We start from the raw sequence: 25,115 nt of genomic DNA on the forward strand, positions 1-25,115 counted from the left end.
GAGAGAAAATTGCAAATCTGCCGCGGTGCTCGGGCCAGGTGGAGAAAACCATGACGCTCCGTGCGCTGCCGTACGCCAACGCCCTAGCGCAGAAAGTCGCGCTCTGGAAGGGGTAGGTCGAGAGACTGACGCAGCGACATTACCAAGCGTACGTGTGCGCACTGACGCAGTCGACGTCGACGCGATCGTCAACGCTGCAAACTCGTCGCTGCTCGGTGGCGGAGGAGGTACGTGGCACGGCTTACGCAGTCGACGGCGCGATCCACCGCGCTGCGAACGACCCCCGCTTCCTCGAAGAGTGCCGCAAGCACAACGTATGTCTAGAAGCTCACACAGGGGTGTGCGACGGGAGAGGCCAAGCGGACCAACGCGTACAATTTGCCGTGCAAGGCCGTGATTCACACAGTGGGGTACGTCGCACGACTAACGCAGCCCCATCTGTACGTCGCCGTGCTCAGCTCACCAGACTCTCAGCAGGCCGCGGGAGAATCACGCGCGCTGCTCCAGGCCGCGTACCGCAATTCGCTGCAGGCCGCCACCGACGCGGGCCTGCGCAGCATTGTACGTCGCGCGTCTCACGCAGGCGTTCCCTTCGATCTCGACCGGCGTGTACGGCTACCCCATTCGGGACGCGACCGACGCCGCGCTCGAGCAGGTCAAGGCGTTCCTCGCGGGCCCGAGCGGCAGCAAGCTCGACCTCGTCGTCTTTTGCTGTTTCTCGCAGTCCGACCTGCAGGTCTACGAGGAGCGCGCGCCTACATACTTTTCCTAGTGGATAGCGCGCCGTCCAGTAGTGCACGCGGCGGCTCGTGCGCGGCCGCCTGCGCGTCCAACACGATCTGCACCTCGTCCGGCGCAGGGCCGCTGCCGCTGTACGCATTCGCATACGCCTGCGCGATGCGCACGAGTGCCGCCTTGTGCACGGCGGTAGGGAGCGTCGCGTGCAGCGGCGCGAGGCGCTCGGGCGCGATGAGCAGGTTGGGCAGGGCAAGGAACGCGTGCAGCGCTTCGCTCGGCGGCGTCTTGCCGTCGTGCAGCGCACCGAGGCCCGCATCGTTTACGAGCGCCGTGTACTGGGTGAGCAACGAGACGTACGTGGCGGTCGCAGAGGCGCTCGAGCGCACTCGTTACATGGCCGCGGATCGCGGCGCACCGCTCGTTCACCTCGGCTTCGAACGGCTGCAGGGATTGCTGCGTTAGCACAAGCACGTACCCATAGCGGCACGAGCGCATTCACGTAAAAGACGTCGGCGTGCCATTCGTGCGAGTCGCAGACGTGCTGCGGCGCGTTCGGCGCGGCGCCCCAGCGCAGGTAGCGCCCCCACCCGTCCTGCGCCGGCGCCTCGGGCGGCTGTGCGCCGAGCGCCATGACGCGCGCAACGACCGGGTCGACAAAGTGCGCGAGGACGTGCTGCTCGAGCGCACGGACGTCGCCTGTACCGACATCCGCCTCGCGCGCCTGCGCACACTCGGCCAGCACACTGTGCACGAGCCGCGCCGCAGCGTGCACCGCGGCGAGGGCCTCGCGGCCGGGCCCATGCAACGTGCCGAGGTGCTCGTCGTAGAGCTGCTGGAGTGCATGGAGGAACGCGTCCTCGCCGACCTGCATCAGCTCGGCGAGCGTCTTGCTGAGCGCCGCGCGCGCCCCGATCGTCTGCTGCATCGTCGAGGCATAGAAACGCAGCAAAAAGTAGAGGCGCAGCACGACCACCGCGTCCGTCTGCGCTTTGAGCGTCTGCAGGATGCGCGTCTTCATTGGGCGGCAGCAACCCGCCACGTTGCGGTCTAGCACGCTGCGCACGAGCGCGTCGAGGACCGGCCCGTCGAGCGTCGCCTGCCCCGGGCGCAGCAGCGGCCCGGCCCCGCCGAGGTCCACGCTAAAGTCGAGGCCGCCGTGCCGCTCGCCGATGCGCCGGCGGTGCCCGAGGCGCGGCGTGCCCGGCGCGCTCGACGGCGGCGCGAGACGCAACAGGAGCGTCGCGACCAGCTCGCGCTCGTTCGCCAGCAGCTGGTGTACCCACGCAAGGATATCTGCGACGTACCGCGCCGCGTCGTGGGCGTGCATCTCGATCGGGCGCGGCAGGTAGGACGGCGGCCCGCCGCCGACGGTGAGCGCGCGCACAAACGCGTCGGGAAGCGACGCCGCGCGCGTCTCGGCAAACGCGGCGAGTGCGCCGCGAAAGAGGTCCTCGCGGTGCGCGAGGCGCGCAAGCGCTTCGCGCAGCAGCGCGCTCGACTCGGCGCCTTCGAGCGGCAGGCGCCGCATCGCCGCCGACGCAAAGTGCGCGACGCGGCGGTAGGCCGCGTCGAGGCGCGCGGATGCGCGTGCGCGCACGTCGTGTGTCGCCCGCGCCTCGTCGGGGATCGCCCCCGGCGCCGCGTCGCTGGTGCTATCGATCAGGAGGAGCGACTCGTCGAGGATATTTTGGAGGCGGTCCATCGCCGCAAAGTACGCGAGCGACACGTCGCCGTCGAGCGTCGTCTCTTCGTCTGGGGTGAGTACGAGGCGCGCGACGAGGCGCGCGGCGAGGTCCTCGTGCAGCCGCGCAGTGGTGCTGGGTGAGCGGCGCGACGTACATTTGCTTGTCGAGCGCCGCGGCGTGCTCGAGCACCGCCGCGGACGAGCTCTGTGCGCGGTCCATGGTCGCGAGCACCGCATCGCACCGCTCGGCGGCGTGGTGCGTCTCTGCGCACACCTGCGCGAGCGCCGCGTCGACGCCGGCGAGCGCGGCGCAAAACGCGTGCGTCGACCGGTTCGCCTCCGCCTGGATATCGCGCCGGACGTGCGCGCGGACGCCCTTGAGCTCGCGCGGCGCGTCGTCGTACATCCCGCTCAGCGTGCGGAACGCCGCAGCGGTCGTCGCCGCGTCGTGCGGCGTCGCGAGCAGCACACGCAGCGCCCCCCGCGTCCGTTCCGGGCGGTCCATCGTATCGGGAGAGAGATCGGGTTCGCTACGGGTATGTTATTCTTGGCGTGCGCCGAGGTACTCGCTCGCGAAGCGCTCCAGGACGCGCAGGAGGGGCCGCTCGTCCACGCACACGCTGTGTGCGACGCGCAGCGCCGCGTCAATGTCGCGCCCGAGGCCCGCGGCGATCTCGGCGTCGGCCTGTGCGGCCTTTTCCTGGCACGACGCCGCGTCCGCGGGCAGTTTTCCACGCGCCCACACCACGGCCTGCGTCGCGCAGAGGCCGATGCACTGCACGAGTGCGGCCGCGGCCTGGGCGTCGCGGCCAGTGCGCGCCGCGTCCCCGAGGGCGCTTGCGGCCTCGAGGAGCGTGCCGAGCGACGCCGGGGCGCCCGGCGCGCTGTGCAGCGTCGGCTGGATGAGCGCAGGGAGCGGCGGCCACTCGCTTGCGTCGCGCAGGAGCACCGCGCTTGCTCCACCGAGGTCCCACAGCAGGCCGAGGAGCGCGCACAGGCAGTCGCGCAGCGCAGCGGACGCCGCGTCGGCGATGGCGTCGTCGTCGGTGCCGAGGAGCGTGCGCAGCTCGCGGGGATGGTTGTATAGGTACGCCAGCTGCTGCAAAACGTACGGCGCACGCTCCAAAAGCTCCGCGCCGAGGGGGAGCGCCCGCGCGAGGGCCGCAGGCGTACCCGCGGCGGGCGACGCGGCCGCCTTGGCGCGCCACATGACGCAAAACAGGCGCAGCACCGCGCGGACTTCGTGCAGCTGCGCGGGGTCGAGCGCAAGCGGGGGCTGCGGCGGCGCAAAGCGCAGTGTGCGGCGCAGCTGCGGCGCATAGAGCTGCACGAACGCGTCCGCGTCCGACTCGACAAACTGGCTGCCGACGGCCGCGTGCGCGTCGGTGAGCGACGCGACGAGGCTCGTGACGATCTGGAGCGAGAGCAACCAGTGCAGGTGCAGCGGGTTCGCGTCGCCAGTCGACAGCGTGGCGCTCAGGCCGCCCTGCTCGAGCTCGGCACTGAGCGCATTGCTGCATAGCGCATAGACCATCCCGTTCTGCGCCAGGAGCTCGCACGAGGCGCGCTCCGCGGCGAGCGTCGCACAGAGCTGCAAGAGGGGCGCGAGGTACAGGACGTGGCCGACGCCCCACGCCTCCTCGCTCACCGCCCGCGGCGCCTTGGTGACCAGGGCCACGAGGCCGTCGACGAGGCGCGTCTCGCGCAGCGGCTCGGCCCACACCGCCGCCGAGCGGGGCAGGTGGATGGCGTGCTGCAGCGCGGCGCCCAGCACTTCGAGCTCGAGCGACGCGGCGTGCGCATCCGCGCTCGACGGCGCATAGTGCGGCGCGGCGGCGACGACGTGCACAAGCGCGTGGACCGTGCGCTGCGTGACGACGGCCATGCTTGCGAGGCCGGACGCGTCGAGCGCCGTGCGCCGCGACGCGGCACACGTCACGAGCATCAGCTCGGCAAGCGGCGCAGAGAGCTCGTTGCGCTCGCTTGCAGCATACGCGGGGTGCTCGAGCAGGCTCGCGAGCAGCGCCGCCATCGCGGGGAAGGACGCCGGGCTGCTGCGTGCCCAGCCGGCGGCGAGGAGCACGCTCAGCAGGCGCAGGCGCGCGACGAGCGCCGCGGGCGGCGTGTCCTGCGGCACGTCGGCGGCCTGGCGCGCGAGGCCGAGTGCCGCGTCGGTGCACGGCTTGACGGCGCTTTCGTCGAGGCGCGATGCGCTCGATGCCAGGCAGTCGGTCCACGCGGCGGCGCGCGCGGCCTGTGCGTCGACCATGCCCCACGCGAGGCTCGCGCTGGTGATGAGCACCGTCGCGTCGTGGCGCACGTCGTCCTCGGGCACGACGCCGGCGAGCTTGAGGAGGTAGGCGTCGCGCACAAAGACGTACGCGTCGCCAAACGTGCGCGACACGTCAAAGTCGTCGTAGTGTGGCGGGCGGCGCAGCGGCGCGAGCGGCACGCCGGGCACGAGCGCCGCGAGGTGCTCCTCGAGCGCCGCGGGCGCCTCGACTTCCGACGCGAGTGCCGTGCACAGCGTGCGCGCAAACTGCGGCGCGTCGCGCACGAGGCCGCGGAGGACGCGCGTGCCCTCCGCCGCGCCTTTTTGCGTGACGGTCAGCTGAAAGAGGCGCAGAGTGCGTGCCTGGGCCATGACGCGGTGGGCGTACGTGCACACCGCGTCGCTCGCGCCCGGCGCGTCGAGCGCCGCCTCCGACGCCGGCGTCGGCGGCACGGGCTCGGTGCTGCGTGCGAGCAGCGCGCCGAGTGCGTCCCAGAGCGCTGCGTCGGACTGCAACGGCGCAAAGACGGCGGGGTGCTCGTACGCGTGCCCCCAAGCGACACCGAGGAACTGGACGACGGCGTCGAGGAGCGCAGGCGCAATCTCCCAGAGCTCCGACCAGACGCCCGCCGTCTCGACCGCGAGCTGGAGCGCGGTCGTGCCGTTGGCCTGTTCGCCGCGGTGCCCGCCGGTGAGGAGGAGCGTTGCGAGCGCGGGCTGCGAGTCGGCGAGCGCGCTCAAGAGGCGCCACACGGCGACACGCAGCCCCTCGTCGCCGTAGGTGTTTTCGAGCACGCCGTGCAGGCTCTTGACCGCCGAGTCGAGCTCGTGCGTGGACCCGAGGCTGCCCGCGAACGACACGGGCGCGTCGGCGCGGCGCACGCTCCCGCACACGGCCGTCGCGAGGTACGCGGCGGCGATCGCGACGCTCGGCGGCATCGGCGACCAGATGTACTGCAGCACCGCGCCGGCGAGCTCGCGGCGCACGCCCGGCGCGCCGCCGTCGACCTGCGTGTGCTGGAAGAAGAGCGTCGCGAGGGGGTGCGGCGACGTGCCGTGCACGCGGTGGCGCACGAGGAGGAGCGTCGAAAGGTACAGGTACGCCTCGGTGACCTCTTCGGCGAGGCGCGCGTCGCTCGCGTGGCCCGCGCGGTACAGCGCACCGACCGCCGTGTGCCCCGAGCCGATCGCGGTGAGCAGCGGGCGCAGGCGCATCGGCGTGCACGCGCTGATCAGGAGCGCGTCGACGTACGCGGCGAGCGGCTGGAGGCCCGGCTCGCCCGACGCCATGCACGGGTCCTCGACGAGCGCCGTGATGATGCGCACGCACCGCCGCCCGATCTCGAGCTGCTCGCGCGGCGCGGCGTACGTCCAGTGCTGGTACTCGGGCCAGATCGCGTCGGCGATCCACTGCACGGTGCGCACGAGCACCTGGCTCTTGATCGCGAGGAGCTCGGTGGCGTCGGCGTACACGGCCGTCTGCAGCTCGTGCACGAGGCCCCCGACGAGGTCCAGGAGCGCAATCGTGCCCGGGAAGCGGCCGCGCTGCACCTCGTCGGCGAGCAGCACGGAAAATGTCTCGCGGTCCGCGCTGCGCAGCGACGCGTACGACGCAAGGAGGGGAATCGTGCCGGGCGAGCCGATGAGCACGTTGGACGAGCGCACGCGCTGCCACACCTCGTTGGGCTGCAGGGGAAGCAGGACCTGCAGCAGGCGGTACGCCGCACAGATCATCGCCGACGGGAGCGGGCGCAGCGGCAGCGCGATGCGCAGCATGTCGAGCGCGATGGCCACGAGGCCGCCGCCGCCGTCGAGGTGCTCGAGCAGCGCCGCGGCAAGGCCTTCGTCCGCGCCGAGCACCGCCGCAAACGCGTCTGCAATCTCGGCAACCACCTCCCAGTCGCCCGGCACGCAGTCAGGCGAGAGAAAGTCGACGCGCGGCGCCGGCGCGCTGTGCCACAGGTCCTCGTCCGAGACGCGGGGCGGCGTCGGCGACACGTACAGCGCGAGGACGTCGCGCAAAATGCGCCACGCACTCGCGGGCTCGGCCAGCTGCCACAGGACGACCTGCGGCGTGCTGCCGAGCGGCGAGATGAGCGTGCCTTTGGTGCCGACCGGGAGCTCGATGCTCGTCGCCGGCACGGCCATGGCGCGGCGCACGCGGTACTGCACCGTACCTGCGCCCGGTGCGTCCACGAGCTCGTACGGCGCGAGGCCCGCCGGGCCGCCGGGGAGGATCAGCGCGAGGGTCGGGAGCTGCGCGAGGTAGTCGAGCGCCGCGGCGCTTGCCTCGGCCGCAGCGCTGCCTGGCTGGGGCGTGTGGAACACGTCGAGTGCCGCGTTGCCGCTGAGCGCATGTGCGAGGCGCACGAGCGGGCGCAGGCTCGCGGGGAAGCGCCGCCGCGCGGTCGTGAGCACGCTCGCACGCGTCGGATGCGGCATGTCGGCCGTCCAGAACTGGAAGCAGAGCGACGCGACGCCCTCGGCCGCGTCCTGCGCGAGCCCGTCGCGCGATGCGCCAAACGTCGCCGCGTACAGGCCGACGAGTGCGTCGAGATCTGGGATGTACTCTGGCTGCACGATCTCGGTGAGCGAGAGGAGCAGGCCTTTGAACACGGCGCGGTACGCGAGCGCAGAGAGGTTCGACGCGCCGAGCACCGCGCTCTCGGCGCCGCCGAGGAGCGGCGACGCAAGCAGCGCGTTCAGCACGCCAAAGAGGTCCATCGACGGGTCCATCGCACCGTGGGCCATGCGGCGCCATATGGGCGGCCCGTTGTCGTGGACCGCCGTGGCGTTTTGGAGGCGCGGGTTTTCGGCGGTCTCGAGGTACTCTTCGAGGCGGCGCAGGAGGAGTGCCCAGCCGAGGAGCAGCGGCGAGTAGCACACGAGTGCGCCTGCGCCGTCGAGGATCTCGAGCACGCCCTCGAGGCCGTCGGGGTCCGCGAGGAGCGGCGCGAGGGCCGCGTCCGACTCGCCGCCGAGCGGGTCGAGCGCCGCCTCGAGGCTCAGGCACTCGACCGCGAGAAAGAGGAGGAGGTGCGCGACGCAGTCGACGAGCACCGACGACGGCCCGTCGAGAAAGCCGCTGTTGGCCTGGTTCTGTCCAAAGTGTGTGCGCTTCGCCGCGCTGAGCGTCGCATTCATAAAGGCGCACGTCGGCTGCAGGCGCCCGTAGTACATGAGGAACACGACCTCGAGGAGCGCGAGCTGCTTGCAGAGCCCCTGCTTGGCCCACAAGAGCGAGTAGCGTGCATCGTTGCGGACGTGCACCGGGAGTGCGCGCTGTGCCTCGTCCTCGAACCACGCGAGGACCTGCGTGGCAAACGCCGCGTCGCAGAACTTGTCGAGCACGGCTACGGCCATGGCGTACAGCTCGTTCTGCGCGTCCTCCGAGATGCGGAGCAGCGCCGCGATGCAGCGCACGACCGCGAGCTGCTCCTCAAAGTAAAAGACGGTGAATGCATCGAGAAACTCGGTGAATGCGTCGCTGCTTTTCGGCGCCAGCGCGTCGAGCAGGCGGTGCTCACTCTCGAGAAAGGTGCGCAGGAGCGCGAGTGCCTCGAGCTCGTCGACGTCGAATCGCTCGCTGATCGCGACACACAGCTCGCGGTGCACGTCGCTGATTGACACACGCACGCCGCGCACCTCGGCGCTCTCCTTGTCGAGCGCTGCGCGCGACGCTGCCGAGCGCGGGGGCAGCGGCGCGCCGCACGCCTGGAGGCGGCCGAGGCGCGCGTCGAGCAGCTGCCCGAGCTCCTCCGGCGCGCGCGTCTGGCGCGCACGCTCGAGGTGCTCATATAGGTCGTGGAACGATCTGTGTGAGCCGCAACACCTACAGAAACGCGGGAGCATCCCCCGGCGCAGGCACCGCGCCTGACCGCTGCTCCATCCCTGGAGGAAGCACGATGATGAATTCTATCGGCCGAACTACCGCGGGGGACGCCCGGCGGGCGCCGTGGCAAAGTAAAAGGAGGGAGGGTCGCTGGCTTCTGCCGGGGTCGCGGGGTAGCTCTCGGAGAGCGCGCGTGTGTAGACAAAGTCGGTAGCTGGGGGGAGAGGCGTGTGGACGACGTCCATCGGCGGAAGGAGCGCGTGCACCGGCGGCTGGCTCTGGGCCGACTCGTAGCTCGGCAGCGACACCCACTCGAGCGAGGTATGCGAGTGCGTGAGTGTGATCGGCACGCCAATCACGATATCGACGACGCGGCGGCGACTCTCGCTCTCGGAGGGTGCCATCGGCACGGACCCCGGCGCGGTGGGCGTGGGCGCGTCGCCGCGCTCCACGCGGATCGTGATCTTGAGCAGGTGCGACACGGTAATGTTGGACTTGGGGTGCTGGCACGAGATGTTGACCTTCTTTTGCTGTGCCATGCTCACGCACAGGTCCATCGCGAGCTCCCACGGGCCGTTGGGGTCGAGCGGCGCGACGCGGATCGCGTCGGCCTGCGCCACGTTCTGCGCCGCGGCCGCGTCAATGTATGGCAGCAGCGGCGAGGCCGCGAGGGGGTCCGCGTCGTCTGATAGGATAGGAAGGAGTGGCTTGCCCGCGTCGCCCGCGAGGCGCAGCATCGTCCACTTGCGGGGGACTTCGCGCCGCATCGTCCGCCGCTCGTTCGCATAGTAGTCGGTTTGCTCCTCGAGCGCGACCGTGATGCGGTGGACCCTGATTTTGCCGATCGGCACCATCTTGAGCGACACGGGGATATGTGTGCCGATCGGAAAGCTGCGGCCACTGATGGCCAGCATGTAGGACAGCATGTCTTCACACGTCCGCGACACGACAATCGAGTCCGCGGCACACGACGAGTCCGCATCGGGCATCTGCACGAGCGTCACCTCTTGCTGGGTCGTGAGGTTCGCAGCGAGGGGGCCGCTGCGGTACACGGTCGCCTTGAGCATGTACTCGAGATGCCCAAAGTCGGCGTGCAGCGTCGCGGGCAGGTCGACCGGCAGCGACATGCTAAACGGGTACTCGTACAGCCCTTTGCGCAGCTCGAACCACTCGGCCGCGGCCGGCGCGCCACCGGGCGGCGGCGGCGGCGGCGGCGGCGGCGCGTCCGCGCCGGGCAGCGGAGGGAGGCGCAGGCCATCCAACAGCCCTTTGAGCGGCTGCTTGCGCCGCGGGCCGGACTGCGCGAGCGCCGCGTGAACGTCGTGGCTGCGCTCGCGCCCGATATCGTCGAGGCGCGTAAGCACTGCGCCTTTTCCGGGCACACTCGGCGGCAGCGGCGCGGGCGGGGGGCGCGTCGTCTCTGGAACGCGCCCCAGCGCAATCGGCATGCCGGTATTCGATCGGAAGATGGACGTCTTGAGGCGCAGAATCGGCACCTGCTCGGCCATCTCGATGCGGTTCTGCCCGATACCTTCGGGCCAGTCGGTGCGCCCCACGCCGGTAAGCGAGAGCATTATATCCTTGACGCGCGTCGCCTTGGGCAGCGACAGGACGACTTTGCCTCGCAGCTGCGGCGGTGGCGCATCCGTGTCCTCGGTGATGGGCGGGCCGCCCTCTGCGTGAGCCACTACACATACCTTGAGGCGGCGTCCCGGTCAGGAACACGACGGGCTCCGATACTGCGTTAGTTCGTCAACATACACTCGATTTGCAGCGTCGGTCCTACCATAGCCCAAAACGCGCAGCAGCCATCCCCGGCGCGAAACAATAGCGCGCCCACCCCCACTTTATTTTTGGTTGACTAAGCACGTGCCACTACGCCTCCACCATGTCGCTGGCCAAAGGCGCTGCTCTGCCGCCGCTGCTCCTCTCGCCGAAGCAGCTCTCGGGTCTGCTCGGCGCCGCGCGCCCGATCCGTCTCTTGGATGCGACCTGGTTCCTGCAGATGCCGGGCCAGCCCGTGCGCAACGCGCACGCCGAGTTCCTCACCGGACCCCGCATTCCCGGCGCGCTCTTTTGGGACGTCGACAAGGTCGCGACGGTCGGCGCGGCAGTGCACAACATGCCGCACATGATGCCTACCGGCCCTGTGTTTGCCGAGGCCGCACGTACGTAGCACCGCTCACGCAGGCGCACTCGGAATCGCCAGGGATACGCACGTCGTCGTCTATGTACGTTGCATGACTCACACAGGACACGCATGGGTACGTCGTGCGTCTGACGCAGCATCTTTTCGTCGCCGCGCACTGCGTTCACGTTCTCGGTACGTGGCCTGGCTCACGCAGGCGTTCGGACATGAAGCCGTCTCGGTGCTCGACGGCGGCCTCCCGGCATGGGCCGACGCGGGCTTTCCGCTCGACACACAGGCACTGACCAGCGACCCGGCCGTGCAGGCGTCCGAGTACGCCACGCCGACGCTCCGCGAGGGATGGGTGCGCTCGTTCGAGGAGATACTCGCCAATACGAGCATGGGTCCCCGCGCACAGACCGTGCTCGACGCACGTCCCAAGGCGCGCTTTGACGGCCACGGGCCGGAGCCGCGCCCGGGCCTCGCGTCGGGGCACATTCCGGGTGCGCGCTCGCTGCCGTTCTCGAGCGTGCTCGACACGCACACGACGACCGACAAGCAGATCCCCGAGAGGACGTTTACGACGCTCAAGCCGCAGCACGAGCTGTGGAAGCTCGTCAACGCGGCCGTCGGCGGCGAGGACGGCATCGAGAAGCTGCGCCACGACAGCAGCGCGCGTGGCTCGCTCGGCGTGTCGCTGTCGTGCGGCAGCGGCATGACTGCGAGCGTGCTGTGGCTCGTGCTGCAGCAGCTCGGTGTCGACGCTGCTGTGTATGACGAGAGCTGGCTGGGCTGGGGCCGCCGTGGCGCGCAGGGCGAGGCGCCTGTCGAGGTGTCGCCCAAGGACGAGTAAAAAAAAAGCGGGTATAGGTAGATCTCGTTTGGAGTGCTGTGCTCTGGGTCGAGTGGCGGGAACGGCTTCTTCAGCGTCCTCTGCCCATGGGCACGATTCGCGCACACGCAAGCGCGGCTCCATTCGCATACAGATAGCGCCTCGAAAAGCCCGGCTCGGTCCTACTTATGCTACGAGTGCATAGTCGTACGTGACGCCCTCTGCGGTTAGTCACACCACGTACTTAGTGTGCCACCCGCGAGCGCGCGGCGCACATTGTTGGCAAACGCCGCGCGGTCGCGGCGCAGATCCTCGGCGGCCTCCTTGTTCAGCGGGTCGTCGGGATTAGGGTCGAGAAACAGGAACTGCAGGCCGACGAGCACCGAGTTGAGGTTCAGGATCGGGTTCCACTCCTCGCGCAGAATGTTTAAGCACACGTTCCCCTCCAGGTCGAGGTTCGGGTGGTAGAGCTGCGTGAGCAAGTGCAGCGTACCTTTTGCACGCACTTCACCTTGGGCGGGTCGTGGGGATAGTTGTTGTTGATCGCAATCGTAAACCTGAATGCACCCCCTTTGTACATGCCTGCGTCAGACTCGCTACCTACCCTCGTCCGGCGTGATGGTCAGCGTAAAGTTCATCGTATCGGAAGGGTTCGGAAACTGGGTCTGCATCGTGCTCGGCAGCTCGAGCTCCGTGAGGTCTGCGTCAGCCGCGCCACGCACCCTTCTGCACACGCAGCTGCGCAGGCGAGGTCTTTGGCCGCTGCTTCTTCGCCTCGTCCGCCTCTTTCTTCTGGCTCCAGAGCTGGGTGAGTGCGCACGCGCCACGTACGTTGATCATGCTGGTCGCTGACTAAACAGTGGCGTCTTTGCTTGTGACCATGACGGACGCTGCGGCGGTGAACGGCAGCGGCGCTGCCGACGAGCTGGCTACGAAGCTGGACGCGACCAAGCTCCCCGAGGCCTCCGAGGCCCCGCCCACCGGTGACCATGCCGAGGGCGATGAGGACGACGAGGACGACGAGGACGAGACCCCCGGCGCGGGCGATGCGGAGAAGAAAAAGAAGAAGAAAAAGAAGAACAACAAGAAGAAGAAGAAGAGCGGTAAGCCTGCGCTCGTGCAGACCGAGCCGCCGACGATCCCAGTCAGCAAAATGTTCCCCAGCGGCGTGTACCCCGTCGGCGAGATCCAGGAGTACGACACGTCCAAGTTTGACGAGTCGCGCAAGCGCGTCACTGGCGAGGAGCTGCGTGAGCGCGAGCGTATCCAGCAGCAGGCGGAAGGCTACGACTACCAGCTTGTGCGCCGCGCCGCCGAGGTGCATCGCCAGGTGCGCCAGTACGCCCAGCGCACGATCCGCCCCGGCATGAGCACGACCGAGATTGTGAATTTGGTCGAGGACGGCACCCGTGCGCTTGTCGAGGCAAACGGCTTCGAGAGCGGCATCGGTTTCCCGACCGGTGTGAGCCTGAACGAGGTGGCTGCGCACTACACGCCGAACGCAGGCGACAAGCGCATCCTCCAGTCGTCCGATGTGCTCAAGGTCGACTTTGGTGTGCACGTCAAGGGCCGCATTGTCGACAGTGCCTTTACGCTGAACTTTGAGCCGACCTGGGACCCCCTGCTTGCGGCGGTCAAGGAGGCGACGAACGCGGGTGTCGCTGCGGCCGGCATCGACGTGCGCCTCGGCGACGTCGGCGCGGCCGTCCAGGAGGTGATGGAGTCGCACGAGTTTGAGGCCGAGGGCAAGACGCACCAGGTCAAGTGTGTGCGCAACCTGAACGGCCACAACATCGAGCCCTTCCGCATCCACGGCGGCAAGTCGGTGCCGATCGTCGCGATGCCGAACCTCGACGTGAAGATGGAGGAGGGCGAGTACTTTGCCATCGAGACGTTCGGCAGCACAGGCCGCGGTCTCGTGATGGACTCGGGCGACTGCTCGCACTACGCCCGCAAGGCGAACCCCCCGAGCGTGCCGCTGCGCGTGAGCAGCGCGCGCCAGCTCCTCTACACGATCAACAAGAACTTTGGCTCGCTGCCCTTCTGCCGCCGCTACCTCGACCGCCTCGGCGAGCAAAACTACCTGCTCGGCCTGAAGCACCTCGTCTCGCAGGGCATCGTGCAGGACTACCCCCCGCTCGCAGACATCCCGGGCTCGATGACCGCCCAGTACGAGCACACGATTCTCTTGCGCCCTACCTGCAAGGAGGTGGTGTCGCGTGGCGACGACTACTAGAGCAGATAGACTATACGGACGCCGCATGGCGCACACTCTTCACCACTGCGCGCGTCGCAAAGAGCACGGCAAGCAGCGTCATGAGCAGCACCGCAGGGTATAGCGCCGCATTTCCGATCGGAACCTCGGCGCTCGTCGGCTCGTCGGTGTACGATGCAGCGATCGGCGTGTACAGCGGCGAGGTCTGCGTCGCGAGCGCACCGTTGAGCTCGGCGAGCAGGTGGGCGTGCTCGCCATGGAGCAGCTGCGCGGGGGCTGCACACGTCAGTAAGGTTTACGTACCCGTCTCCTCCCAGATCATCGGGTCCGGCGGCTCGCTGCACGACGCAAACACGACCGGGCCCGCATTATTCGCGAGCAGCGGCACATGCTCGTACTGTGTATGCGTCCAGCGCGCAAGGTAGGAGTCAGTAAACTGCTGCCAGCGGTGCTGTGCGTGGGCCAATGCGTGCGTCGCACGGCCCCAAGCGCTGCCGTCGTGCGCCGCCGGGGGGTCGGCAGGCAGCACGTCGGCGTCGCGTGCCTGCGCCGCGTGGTAGCGCACATGTAGCGGCACGTTTAGGTGCACATCCAGCTCCGCGGTGTTCGTAGCGGGGTCGAGCTCGAGGAGTAGCGCCGTGTGCTCGCACGCTTTGCCGTGGCACGACTCGAGGCGCGCCGCGGGGGGCGCGAGATCGGGGTCCTGGAAGTCGTTGCGCTCCCACCACGTACGCCGTACCTCGTCCTCGTATGCGCCTTCACCCGCCCAGCCCACCGCCTTTTCCAGCTCGAGGTGGCCGAGGAACTGGGCGTCGCTCACCGCTTCCGAGCGCTCGATGCGCGCAGTGAAGGGATCATAGAGCAGTGCGGGCGGTAGCGGGATCAGTGTAAAGACGGTGCACTTAGTCTGGCGAGCAATCTCCGCTGGAATGTCGACGCTGAGCTGCGGCGCGTACGAGCGCCGCTGCAGGAACCCAAACCGCGCACGATGGTCCATGGTGGGGAAACGCACGTGGCGCCACGTGCGACGCTCAAGCCACGACCATGCCGCAAACGCCGCCGATGGAGCCGGTCGCGGAGCCGGTGCGCGTATCGCGCTACACCGGCGCGAGCAGCAATCCGAAGCACCCGTCCAAGATGTCGGAGCCGCCGCTCATGCCGAGCGCAGCCACGGACGAGTTTGAGGACGACGCCGCGGACGAGACGTCGGCGTCGGCCTCCCTCACGCCTCGCCCGGACACTTCGGAAGAGCTCTCACGCCCTGCACCGCCCCCCGATCCACTGGAGCGCCTCAAGTTCGAGGAGCAGGTCGCCTCGACGCCGCTTGGGTCCAACACGTCCGACGGCCTGCTCGCGCTGCTGCGCGATCACCCCGAGCTCGTCTCGGACGAGCTGGCAAAAGAGGCCGAAAAGATACTCCCGAGCGAGGTCGCGCTGCCTGGGACGCAGCCGCTCAACTCGTACACCACGACGCCGCACGAGGCGAACAATGTCACGAGCACCCTCTTTCCGGGCGAGAGCGAAACCGCGTCGCCCACCGAAGCGATGCACGGCGGCCCGTCGTACGCGCTGCCCGAGGCGGCGCAGCCCATGTTTCGCTCGCTGAGTGGCTCGGGCTCGTTGCAGCCGATGCATGTTGTCGGCTCGTCGCGCAACTCGATCGCGACCCCGAACCTCGGCCAGACCGTCGGCAAGCCCGACAATGGCGAGGAAGAAAAGATTGTCGTTGCGATGGTCGGCCTGCCTGCGCGCGGCAAGAGCTACCTAAGCAATAAGCTGATGCGTTTTTTGCGGTGGCGTGAGTACAATGTCAAGGTCTTTAACGTCGGCCAGCTGCGCCGCGCCACGGCGCGCAAGCGCCAAGAGACCAGCGGCGTGAAGGAAGAGCAGACGGCCGCCTTCTTTGACTCGCACAATACGATTGGAAAAAAGATGCGCGACGAGCTCGCGCACGAGTGCCTCGAACAGCTTATTGGATGGCTCAAGACGGGCGGCGGCGACGTCGGTATTCACGATGCGACCAACACGACCAAGGCACGGCGCCGCGAGATTGCTGATCGCGTCGCGAAAGAGCCGGGCATGCGCCTCGTGTTTCTCGAGTCGATCTGCACGGATCCCAAGGTGATTGCGGATAACATTGCAGTCAAGGTGTCGAGTGGTGACCCAGACTACAACCGCATCAGCCCGGAAAAGGCCAAGGAGGACTTTTTGCGCAGGATCAAGCACTACGAGGACGTGTACCAACCCGTGGACCAGGACGGCACCGAAAAGATGTACACCTACTGCAAGATTGTAGACGTCGGCCGCTCCGCGACGATGAACCTGGTCAGCGGCTACCTCGAGTCGCAGATCGCGTTCTATCTCCTGAACCTACATGTCACGCCGCGCAACATTTTCTTCTCGCGCCACGGCGAGTCGCAGTTCAACGTCGAGGGCAAGATCGGCGGCGACTCGGACCTGTCCGAGAACGGGTGGAAGTACGCCAAGGCGCTTCCAAAGCTTATTCACGACAATATCGGCGACGCGCCTCTGACCGTGTGGCACAGCTCGCTGCGGCGTACGGGCCAGACGGCGAGCGAGCTCAACTATCCCAAGCTCGTCTGGAACTCGCTCGACGAGCTCGATGCGGGCGTCTGCGACGGCATGACGTACGAAGAGATTGAAAAGTATTATCCAGAGGACTACGCCAACCGCGACGAGGACAAGTTCAACTACCGCTACCGCGGTGGCGAGAGTTACCGTGACGTGCTCGTACGCTTGGAGCCCGTTATTATGGAGCTCGAGCGCCAGACAAACATTCTGATTATCGGCCATCAGGCTATCATCCGCGCACTGTACGCATACTTCCAGGGCTACGACCAAAGCGAGCTGCCGTATATCAAGATCCCGTTGCACACCGTGATCCAGCTCGCGCCCAAGGCATACGGATGCGACGAAAAGCGGTACCAGCTTCCGATCGAGGCCGTGGATACACATCGCGAACGGCCGCAGCACTCGTTGGCATCGAGTGTCTCGACACTGAACCTTAACGACGAAGAGGAGGAGCGGATGCGTGCGTCTACGAGCAAGCCACCTAGCCAGTCACGGCCCGAGCCAGAGATCCATAAAGTATAGAAATGGGCCAAATAAAAGGTGTGGAGTAAATTCAAAATCGGACGGCCGTCGGACAACGGTGGTCGAATGGCCCATGACAGGACAATAAATAGGCTGCGGTACGAAAGAGATCGTTGGGAGTCATAGTATGGGTACAGCAAAGAGATCAGAAGGTAGGGTGCTGTTGTACAGGAACGGCAAGCGTCGATTATTTTTTATTTTTTATTTTTTGGACTTGCACAATCATGCTGTCCCATTTGCTGCAGCACGCACTCGTTCTATTTCAAGTATACCCCACGCCGCAACCGCGACAAGCCTTTCGCACTCTCACACACCACGCAATACACACCACGCAAAACCGCCCTCTATGCACCCTCTATCTCCAATGCGACATGCGCTTTTCTTCCGCCTGGCGCCGACGCACCATCTCGGCCACTTTGGGACCCCAAAACTCGGCAGGGTCGCTCTTGTCTTTGAGTACCTGCTCGTGCTCGCGTGCCTGCTTCCTCGAGAAGAGCACGACATTGTCATAGTCGAGCGGCTTGCGAGGATCCCAACGCACGAGCTGCCCCGTGGCCAGTGATTCGTACGGCGGCACGACGGTGCGTCCCCGGAAGAGCTCCTCAAAGAGGTACGCACAGTCGTTCACGCTGAACGGAATACGGACGACTGGCGGCGGTCCCTTGGCCGTAGCCGTCGAGCGGTAGTTCGGCGGGATGTCCTCGTCCGTGAGCACCTTGCGATTTGCGGGCACTGGACGTCCATTGTCGATCGGTGGCGAAGGGTAGCGCGACTCGGTCACGTTGAGGTCTGCAAACAGCTTCTCATACAGCTTGCGGCGCCCCTTGACAGCGAGCGGCTCCATTTTGTGGTGCGCCAGGTCGCACAGGATATACGTCGCAGCAGCGAGACCAAACATGGCCGGCAGCGGCCCCAGCACCGGCAGGATGCGGACGCGGAAGTCGTCAAACGCAGCGAGCTCGCCGACGTCGCCCTTGTCCATCTCTTCCTCGGCGAGCGGAAGAAGGCGCACGTCCGACTTTTCCGTCGAATAGACGCACGGAATGGTCCACTCTTGTGTAAAGTCGGCGTCGGTAAACGAGGGCTTGGCGTCCTTTTTCTCCTCGGGCTTCTCGGACGGCGACCCGTACGGCGTGTCGTATGCCTCGGAGCCCGTATCGGACGTTGTCGATGTGCGGCGCATGTTCCGTGCCGCCGAACGGCCGTCGCGCTTCGGCTGTGGGTCCGCCTTGCCGCCCGGGTCTTTGGCAGGCTCAGCAATGCCGCCCGGGATCGTCGGGACGCCAGCCGCGCGCAGTTCGCGGCGGACGACGCGTGCGAGCGGATCCTCTACGGTGGTCGAGATGTCGCTGATCTGGATGCGACTCGGATCCGCCTTGGCGCCTGCGCCCATCGACGAGAACACCTTGAGGTGGTGCTTGGCGCAGTACTTGAGCAGTTCCACCTTGGTATCGAGGTTGTCGATCGCATCGATGACGTAGGTCGGCCGCCCCTCGAGCAGGCGCTCCGCGTTCTCCTTGCGGAACAGATCGACGCACGCCTCGACGTCGGCCCACGGCGCGATGCGGTGGAAGAACTGCTCGCAGCAGGTCACTTTTGGCCGGCCTACGTCGGCGAGCGTCGCACACGCGTGGCGGTTCAGCGACGAGAGCGAGACTTGGTCAAAGTCGATGAGGCGCAGACGCCCGACGCCCGAACGCAGCAGCATGAGCGCTGCCCAGCTGCCGACGCCGCCGGCGCCTACGACGATGACGAATGCGTTACGCACCGCATCCATCCCCTCTTCGCCCAGGAAGCTGTAGTTGCGGCTGAGCTGCTCGCGGATCAGCTCCTCATCGTACGCGCTTGGCGGCGCGTCGTTCTCCTCGTGCACGCTCGACGCGAGGCTTTCCACTGGCCGATCCGGCATCGGCGACGGCTCCATGTGCGCCTCGCGCTTGACTTCGGCCGCGAGCCGCTTCCTGCGCTGCACGCGTGCCACATGCTGGTACCCAAGCACGCTTGCAAGCGTCGCGACCGACGATCCGAGCGCCACTGCGCCCACCACCAGCGCCGTTCGGCCCCGCAGCGATTCGGTCATGGCACGGTCGCCACGTTGCCGGCACGTGATACATAAAATTTTTCGGGCGCACGGCGCTTCCTCTGAGCGTCGGACGATCGCGAGGGGGAGCGATGGACATTACGCGTGCGATCACGTCGCATGTCAAGTCGGCGTCCTTCTCGTTCCTGACGGCCGAGGAGGTGCGCAGCATCTCTGTGCGGCAGATTGTGAACCCTGTTCTGCTGGACAATGCGAATGCGCCGACGGAAGGCGGCCTGTACGACCCGGCGCTCGGCCCGATGCGGCTCGACGATATCTGCCGGACGTGCCACATGAACCATTTCGAGTGCCCGGGGCACTTTGGGCACATGGAGCTGCCCTCGCCCGTGTTCCACCCGCTGTTTATGAACCACGCCTACTCGCTGCTGCGCGGGACGTGCGTCTTCTGCCACCACTTTAAGATCTCCAAGGTGGCGATGGCCAAGTACACGGCGCAGTTCCAGCTGCTCGAGTACGGCCTCGTGGACGAGGCCCAGCTGATTGCCGCCGAGCAGCTGCGCCGCCCGCTGGCCGACCTCGAGGAGGAGGACGAGGAGGAGGACAGCAAGCGCTCGCGCGCCAAGATTGAAACTGTCGAGGAGTTTGTGCAGCGCATCAACGACGCCACGCGCAAGTACATCAAAAAGGCCGTGCAGGCCGGCGCTTCCAAGGGCGCCACGCACGGCTCGGCAGAGTACGCGGCCCGCCGCGACCTGCGTAACGTGTTCCTCAAAGATATCCTGCGCCGCCGCTGCGAGCGCTGCCTAGCGTACGTATCTCTACTTACCCAGCATGAATCCTACCCTGCGCAAGGACGGCTTTGTAAAGATCACCGAGCGTGTGCTCTCGGCGCGCGACGCGGCGATCCACGAGGCGCGTGGCATCCGCCGTGACAATGTGCTGCTCGACCGCGGCGTGCCTATGTCGGGCGAGACGGACGGAACGACGGTCGTCGACAGTGCCGATGCGGAAACGCCGAGCACCATGTCGATGAAGGAGGCGCGCAAGCTGAGCAAGGACGCCGCCGACACGACGCGCGTCGTGCCTGCGAGCGAGTGCCGTGCGAACCTGCGCCGCCTCTTTGCGAACGAGGCCGAGATCTGTGCGCTGATCTTTGGTCGCCATCCGATGTTTGCCAACGGCGGCTCGGCGCCGAGCGCCGACGTCTTTTTCATCGAAGTGATCTGTGTCACGCCGACGCGCTTCCGCCCGGCGAGCGTGATGGGCGACCAGACCTTTGAGAATGCGCAGAACGAGCTGCTGACCAAGATTCTGAACACCGCCTTTACGGTGCGCGACCGCAACGCACAGGCGCAGGCGTTCCAGAAGAAGAGCAACTACCCCCTGCTCGACGGCGTAAGCGAAGAGCAGGCCAAGACGCTGCAGCAGCAGTGGGAGCAGGACCGCCGCATGGCGATGGACCAGCTCCTCGGTGCGATGATGGAACTCCAGGTGAGCGTGAACTGCTACATCGACTCGTCCAAGAACCCTGCGCCGATGCGCCAGGGCCAGGCGCCGCCGCCGGGTGTGAAGCAGGGCCTCGAGAAGAAGGAGGGCCTTTTCCGCAAGCACATGATGGGCAAGCGTGTCAACTTTGCCGCGCGCTCGGTCATCTCGCCGGACGTCAACATTGAGACGAACGAGATCGGCGTGCCGCCCGTCTTTGCCAAGCGCCTGACGTACCCCGAGCCGGTGACGGTGCACAACTACGAGCTGATGCGCCAGCTCGTGATCAACGGGCCGGATACCTACCCCGGTGCGCACGCCGTGCGGGCCGAAGACGGCACCGAGACCCTGCTCAAGCACCTCTCGGTCGAAGAGCGCACGGCGTTGGCGAACCAGCTGCTCACGCCCCAGGGCCAAACGTCGCGCCAGGCGCTCGGCACGTTTGGCGGCGTTGGCGGTAACCTGCGCACGCCGGTGGCCAACAAGCAGGTGCTGCGCCACCTGCGCACCGGCGACATCCTGGTGATGAACCGCCAGCCGACGCTGCACAAGCCGTCCATGATGGCGCACAAGGCGCGTGTTCTCCAGGGCGAGCGCACGATCCGCATGCACTACGCGAACTGCAACTCGTACAACGCCGACTTTGACGGTGACGAGATGAACATGCACTTTCCCCAGAGCCAGATGGCGCGTGCCGAGTGCTACAACATTGCCAACACGGACAACCAGTACCTGGTCCCGACTAGCGGTAACCCGCTGCGTGGTCTAATCCAGGACCACGTCGTGGCGGGCGTCTGGATGACGTGCAAAAACACGCTGTACACGCGCGAGGAATACAACCAGTTCCTCTTTGGCGCGCTGCGTCCGGAGAACTACGGCGCGGGTGGCCGCATCCTCACCGTTCCGCCGGCGATCGTCAAGCCCGTGCGCCGGTGGACGGGTAAGCAGGTCATTTCCACGATCCTGCTCAACGTCAAGCCGGCCAACGCCGTCGGCCTCTACCTGCAGTCCAAGGCCAAGGTCGCAGGCCGCTTCTGGGGGCCTGGCCACAAGGAGGAGGAGACAGTGGTCATTGACGACGGCGAGATGCTGACCGGTGTGCTGGACAAGTCGCAGGTCGGTGCATCCGCCTACGGTCTCGTGCACGCCGTGCACGAAATCTACGGCCCGGAGAGCGCAGGACGCCTGCTGAGTATCCTTTCGCGCCTGTTTACCATGTGGCTGCAGCACAACGCCTTTTCGTGTCGTATGGACGATCTCTTGCTCAGCACAGAGGGCGACGCGACGCGCCAGTCGCTGCTGAGCGAAGGCGCGACGCACGGCTTGGACGCGGCGATGCACAACGTCGGCCTCGACGGCAAGAACGCCACGGACCCCGATGTGAACTACAATTTGCGCCGCCGCCTCGAAGAGGTGCTGCGCGACGATACCAAGCTTGCGTCGCTCGATGCCGAGATGATGTCTGCATCCAACAAGCTGACGTCGTCCGTCATTAACGCGTGTATTCCCGGCGGTCTCTTGCGCAAGTTCCCCGAGAACAACATGCAGATGATGACCGTGTCGGGTGCCAAGGGTAGTGCGGTCAACGTCTCCTCGATCTCGTGCCTGCTCGGTCCGCAGGCGCTCGAGGGCCGCCGTGTGCCGGTCATGGTCTCGGGCAAGACGCTCCCGTCGTTTAAACCGTTCGAGACCGCGGCGCGCGCCGGTGGCTTCGTCGCCGGCCGCTTCTTGACGGGTATTGCGCCCCAGGAGTACTACTTCCACTGCATGGCCGGCCGCGAGGGTCTGATTGATACGGCCGTCAAGACGTCGCGCTCGGGCTACCTGCAGCGCTGCCTGATCAAGCATCTCGAGGGTGTCTCGGTGCAGTACGACCAGACCGTGCGCAACTCGGATGGTTTCGTGCTGCAGTTCCACTACGGTGAGGACGCGCTCGACGTGACCAAGAGCAAGTACCTGGAGCGCTTCGACTTTACCGCGCAGAACTTCGAGAGCTACCGCCGCCGCTACAACCCGGTGCAGCTCGAGGAGTCGATGGAGGTGGAAATGGCGCCCGAGTACATGAAAAAGGCACTCAAGAAGCCGCACAAGTATCCCCCGGTCCTGTCGGTCTACACGCCGACGCGCCACTTTGGCTCCATGTCGGAGACCTTTGCGCGCAAGGTCGAGGACTACGTCGCGGCGAACCCCAGCGGCCTGCTCGCGGCCAAGAAGAAGAAGCACGAGAAGGACGCGGCGTCGAGCATGCCCCTGGCGCAGCCCAAGCTGGGTGTCGAGCAGTTCCGTGCGATGACCAAGGTGCTCTACCACCGCGGCCTCGTCGAGCCCGGCGAGAATGTCGGTCTGCTTGCCGCGCAGGGTATCGGTGAGCCGTCGACGCAGATGACACTCAACACCTTCCACTTTGCTGGTCACGGTGCGGCGAACGTCACGCTCGGTATTCCCCGTCTGCGTGAGATTGTCATGACGGCCTCAAAGGACATCAAGACACCGATCATGCGCCTGCCGGTGTGTGACGGCATTACCGAGAGCCAGATGCGCACCTTCTGCAAGGACGGCTCGCGTCTCGTTCTTAGTCAGATCGTCGAGGAGGCCACCGTCACGGAGCGTGTCCTGCCCAAGACGGCCAAGAACGGCTACCAGCGCCAGAAGATGTACACGGTGCGCCTCAACCTGTACCCTGCCGACGAGGTGCTCGAGGAATACAATGCCTCGACCGAGCACCTCCTCGAGGGTCTCAAGGCGACCTTTGTTCCGCTCGTCGACCGCGAAATCCAGCGCGAACTCAAGCGCATGCGCCGCGACCATGTGCGCCAGGCGCAGTCGATCGGCCAGGGCGAGAGCTTCGCCGAGTCGGCGCCACGCGACGAGGACGAGGCGCCACAACCGGCACAGAATGCAGACCTCGACGATGAGGACGACGCCGTGTCGGACACGGAGGAGGACAATGCGGACGCGGCAAAGCGCCGTGCGAACGCGGGCTCCAAGGTGTCGTACGACGATGACGACAACGACCAGGATGCGGACGAGACACTAAACGCTGCCTTTGACGAGGACGGGCCGCTGGTCGACGACGAGGCGATGGAGGAGGATGCCGAAGACGCCGACAAGCGCATTAACGAGCTCGGTGAGGAGATGACGAACGACAGCAAGTTTGTCCTCGACTTCCGCTTCGATGCCAAGGACGGGCAGTGGGCCGAGTTCGATTTGCAGATGAGCAGCAGCACTGAAAAGATGCTCCTCATCAGCGTGATCGAGCGCGTGTGCCGTGCAAGTGTCGTCCACGAGATCCCGCGCATCAGCCGCATCATGATTCCCCCGCCGACGCCGGGCGACAAGAGCGTCGCACTCACTGCCGAGGGTATCAACCTGCGCGGCATGTGGGAGTTTGGCTTCGGTGTCGTCGACATGGACAAGATTTACTCGAACGACATCGGCGCTCTTCTGCACAACTACGGTGTGGAGGCAGCGCGTGCGGCGATCGTGAGCGAGCTCAAGGGTATCTTTGACACCTACGGTATCGGTGTCTCGATGCGCCACCTGTACCTTATTGCCGACTACCAGACGGCATTTGGCGACTTTAGACCGTTCAGCCGCGGCGGTCTTGCCGACTCGCCTTCGCCGCTGCTCAAGGCCAGCTTCGAGATGACGATGGCCTTCCTCAGCGGCGCAGCATTGTACCAGGAGGGCGACGACTTCCGCTCGCCCTCGTCCAACATTGTCGTCGGCCGCCCGGTGCCGACGGGCACAGGGGCAACGACAATCCATATGCCTTTGGCGGCAAGTGCATAGGCGTGTATGTAGTGGTCATGGACAGCAACAACGCAAGCAAATTAGCTGGAATTTCGACAAGCTCTACGTTGTCTCGCACATGCTGCGAGCGATATGCGGGGGGCCGTGTGCCAGAGCGCGGCATGCTCTTGGGCGGCAGCTGGGGCTGCACTCCCGTCGGGAAGGGGGACTAGGCAGCGGGGATGAATGCGGCGCTTTAGTACGCCATACTCGGTACAAATTCGGTAGCCAGAGTTGCGCTTGTGAGCCACGACAATACCTGGGAGGCGGTAGTCATCTAACGGCATACGGTCCATACGGTGAACGCTGACACTGACATGCGCTCCCTTTTTGTAGGACTTGTACTCGTGTCTTTTTTTCCACGCAACAATCATGCGATCCTGCTCATGGGCAATGTGTCGCTCAATGTCGGGATCTGTCTCTGATTTCGGCAAATCGACTGGTTCGGACTCGGCCACATCCTCCACTGTACCGCTCTCGGTCACACGATGCACCTTGGGCCGTCGCGAAAATACAACCTCATAGGGCGAACGCCCCACTGTAGCATGAACAGACATGTTGCATGCCATAGCAATCGAAGGTAAACTTCTTGCCCAATGGGCCTGGTGGAAACGCCGGCACCACTTCGCAATAAGTCGTCTTACATGCCCATTGGCACGCTCGACCAACCCTTGGCTTCGTGGATGACGCGGAGCACTCCGACGAATGCAAATATGGTGCTCTTCAGCAACACGGGAGATGGCCTCATTGACAAACTCCGCTCCATTATCGGTCTGAAGAATCGTTGGCGGGCCCAGCATGGCGATCCATGCCATGACGCAAGTGACCACCTCTTCTTGGTCGGCCTGTCGTAGAGGATACAGCATACAAAATCGTGAATAATGATCTTTGATGTGCAAGATCCAGTGGTAATCTCCATCAGGCTCCTGGCGCATATCGATTAGGTCCATCTGCACGCGCTCCATTGGGCCATGAGACACAA

General features: G+C 66.1%; 11 protein-coding genes across 11 annotated transcripts; 5 read left to right on the forward strand and 6 right to left on the reverse strand.

Annotated features, from left to right (window-relative positions):
- Positions 1–50: 50 nt before the first annotated feature.
- MACROD2 (O-acetyl-ADP-ribose deacetylase macrod2) lies at positions 51–427 on the forward strand (the record flags this gene model as incomplete). Its single annotated transcript, XM_060264817.1, has 5 exons — positions 51–112; positions 135–148; positions 171–227; positions 250–314; positions 407–427. The coding sequence occupies 5 exons, from the start codon at positions 51–53 to the stop codon at positions 425–427; spliced, it is 219 nt and encodes a 72-aa protein (XP_060120800.1).
- Positions 428–755: 328 nt separating this feature from the next.
- Positions 756–2,927, reverse strand: COG6 (Golgi transport complex subunit 6; the record flags this gene model as incomplete). Its single annotated transcript, XM_060264818.1, has 4 exons — positions 756–1,073; positions 1,096–1,191; positions 1,214–2,555; positions 2,578–2,927. 4 exons carry the CDS (start codon positions 2,925–2,927, stop codon positions 756–758), a joined length of 2,106 nt encoding a protein of 701 aa, XP_060120801.1.
- A 36-nt stretch (positions 2,928–2,963) lies between these two features.
- Positions 2,964–8,583, reverse strand: MJAP1_000852 (uncharacterized protein; the record flags this gene model as incomplete). The annotated part of the gene is made up of 2 exons (XM_060264819.1): positions 2,964–8,508; positions 8,531–8,583. The coding sequence occupies 2 exons, from the start codon at positions 8,581–8,583 to the stop codon at positions 2,964–2,966; spliced, it is 5,598 nt and encodes a 1,865-aa protein (XP_060120802.1).
- Positions 8,584–8,621: 38 nt separating this feature from the next.
- On the reverse strand, positions 8,622–10,315 carry MJAP1_000853 (uncharacterized protein; the record flags this gene model as incomplete). Its single annotated transcript, XM_060264820.1, has 3 exons — positions 8,622–10,201; positions 10,224–10,265; positions 10,288–10,315. The coding sequence occupies 3 exons, from the start codon at positions 10,313–10,315 to the stop codon at positions 8,622–8,624; spliced, it is 1,650 nt and encodes a 549-aa protein (XP_060120803.1).
- A 99-nt stretch (positions 10,316–10,414) lies between these two features.
- On the forward strand, positions 10,415–11,507 carry MJAP1_000854 (uncharacterized protein; the record flags this gene model as incomplete). Its single annotated transcript, XM_060264821.1, has 5 exons — positions 10,415–10,694; positions 10,717–10,757; positions 10,780–10,790; positions 10,813–10,849; positions 10,872–11,507. The coding sequence occupies 5 exons, from the start codon at positions 10,415–10,417 to the stop codon at positions 11,505–11,507; spliced, it is 1,005 nt and encodes a 334-aa protein (XP_060120804.1).
- A 206-nt stretch (positions 11,508–11,713) lies between these two features.
- Positions 11,714–12,326, reverse strand: UBC12 (NEDD8-conjugating protein ubc12; the record flags this gene model as incomplete). The annotated part of the gene is made up of 5 exons (XM_060264822.1): positions 11,714–11,956; positions 11,980–12,068; positions 12,091–12,186; positions 12,209–12,290; positions 12,318–12,326. The coding sequence occupies 5 exons, from the start codon at positions 12,324–12,326 to the stop codon at positions 11,714–11,716; spliced, it is 519 nt and encodes a 172-aa protein (XP_060120805.1).
- A 40-nt stretch (positions 12,327–12,366) lies between these two features.
- MAP2 (methionyl aminopeptidase) lies at positions 12,367–13,722 on the forward strand (the record flags this gene model as incomplete). The annotated part of the gene is made up of 1 exon (XM_060264823.1): positions 12,367–13,722. The coding sequence occupies one exon, from the start codon at positions 12,367–12,369 to the stop codon at positions 13,720–13,722; it is 1,356 nt and encodes a 451-aa protein (XP_060120806.1).
- A 10-nt stretch (positions 13,723–13,732) lies between these two features.
- On the reverse strand, positions 13,733–14,698 carry MJAP1_000857 (uncharacterized protein; the record flags this gene model as incomplete). Its single annotated transcript, XM_060264824.1, has 2 exons — positions 13,733–13,977; positions 14,005–14,698. The coding sequence occupies 2 exons, from the start codon at positions 14,696–14,698 to the stop codon at positions 13,733–13,735; spliced, it is 939 nt and encodes a 312-aa protein (XP_060120807.1).
- A 47-nt stretch (positions 14,699–14,745) lies between these two features.
- Positions 14,746–16,815, forward strand: FBP26 (Fructose-2,6-bisphosphatase; the record flags this gene model as incomplete). Its single annotated transcript, XM_060264825.1, has 1 exon — positions 14,746–16,815. One exon carries the CDS (start codon positions 14,746–14,748, stop codon positions 16,813–16,815), a length of 2,070 nt encoding a protein of 689 aa, XP_060120808.1.
- Positions 16,816–17,170: 355 nt separating this feature from the next.
- MJAP1_000859 (uncharacterized protein) lies at positions 17,171–18,895 on the reverse strand (the record flags this gene model as incomplete). The annotated part of the gene is made up of 1 exon (XM_060264826.1): positions 17,171–18,895. One exon carries the CDS (start codon positions 18,893–18,895, stop codon positions 17,171–17,173), a length of 1,725 nt encoding a protein of 574 aa, XP_060120809.1.
- Positions 18,896–18,987: 92 nt separating this feature from the next.
- On the forward strand, positions 18,988–24,133 carry MJAP1_000860 (DNA-directed RNA polymerase; the record flags this gene model as incomplete). The annotated part of the gene is made up of 2 exons (XM_060264827.1): positions 18,988–19,664; positions 19,687–24,133. 2 exons carry the CDS (start codon positions 18,988–18,990, stop codon positions 24,131–24,133), a joined length of 5,124 nt encoding a protein of 1,707 aa, XP_060120810.1.
- Between the last annotated feature and the right edge of the window lie 982 nt (positions 24,134–25,115).

Source organism: Malassezia japonica, chromosome 1, assembly GCF_029542785.1.
Source record: "Malassezia japonica chromosome 1, complete sequence".
Classification (NCBI taxonomy): domain Eukaryota; kingdom Fungi; phylum Basidiomycota; class Malasseziomycetes; order Malasseziales; family Malasseziaceae; genus Malassezia; species Malassezia japonica.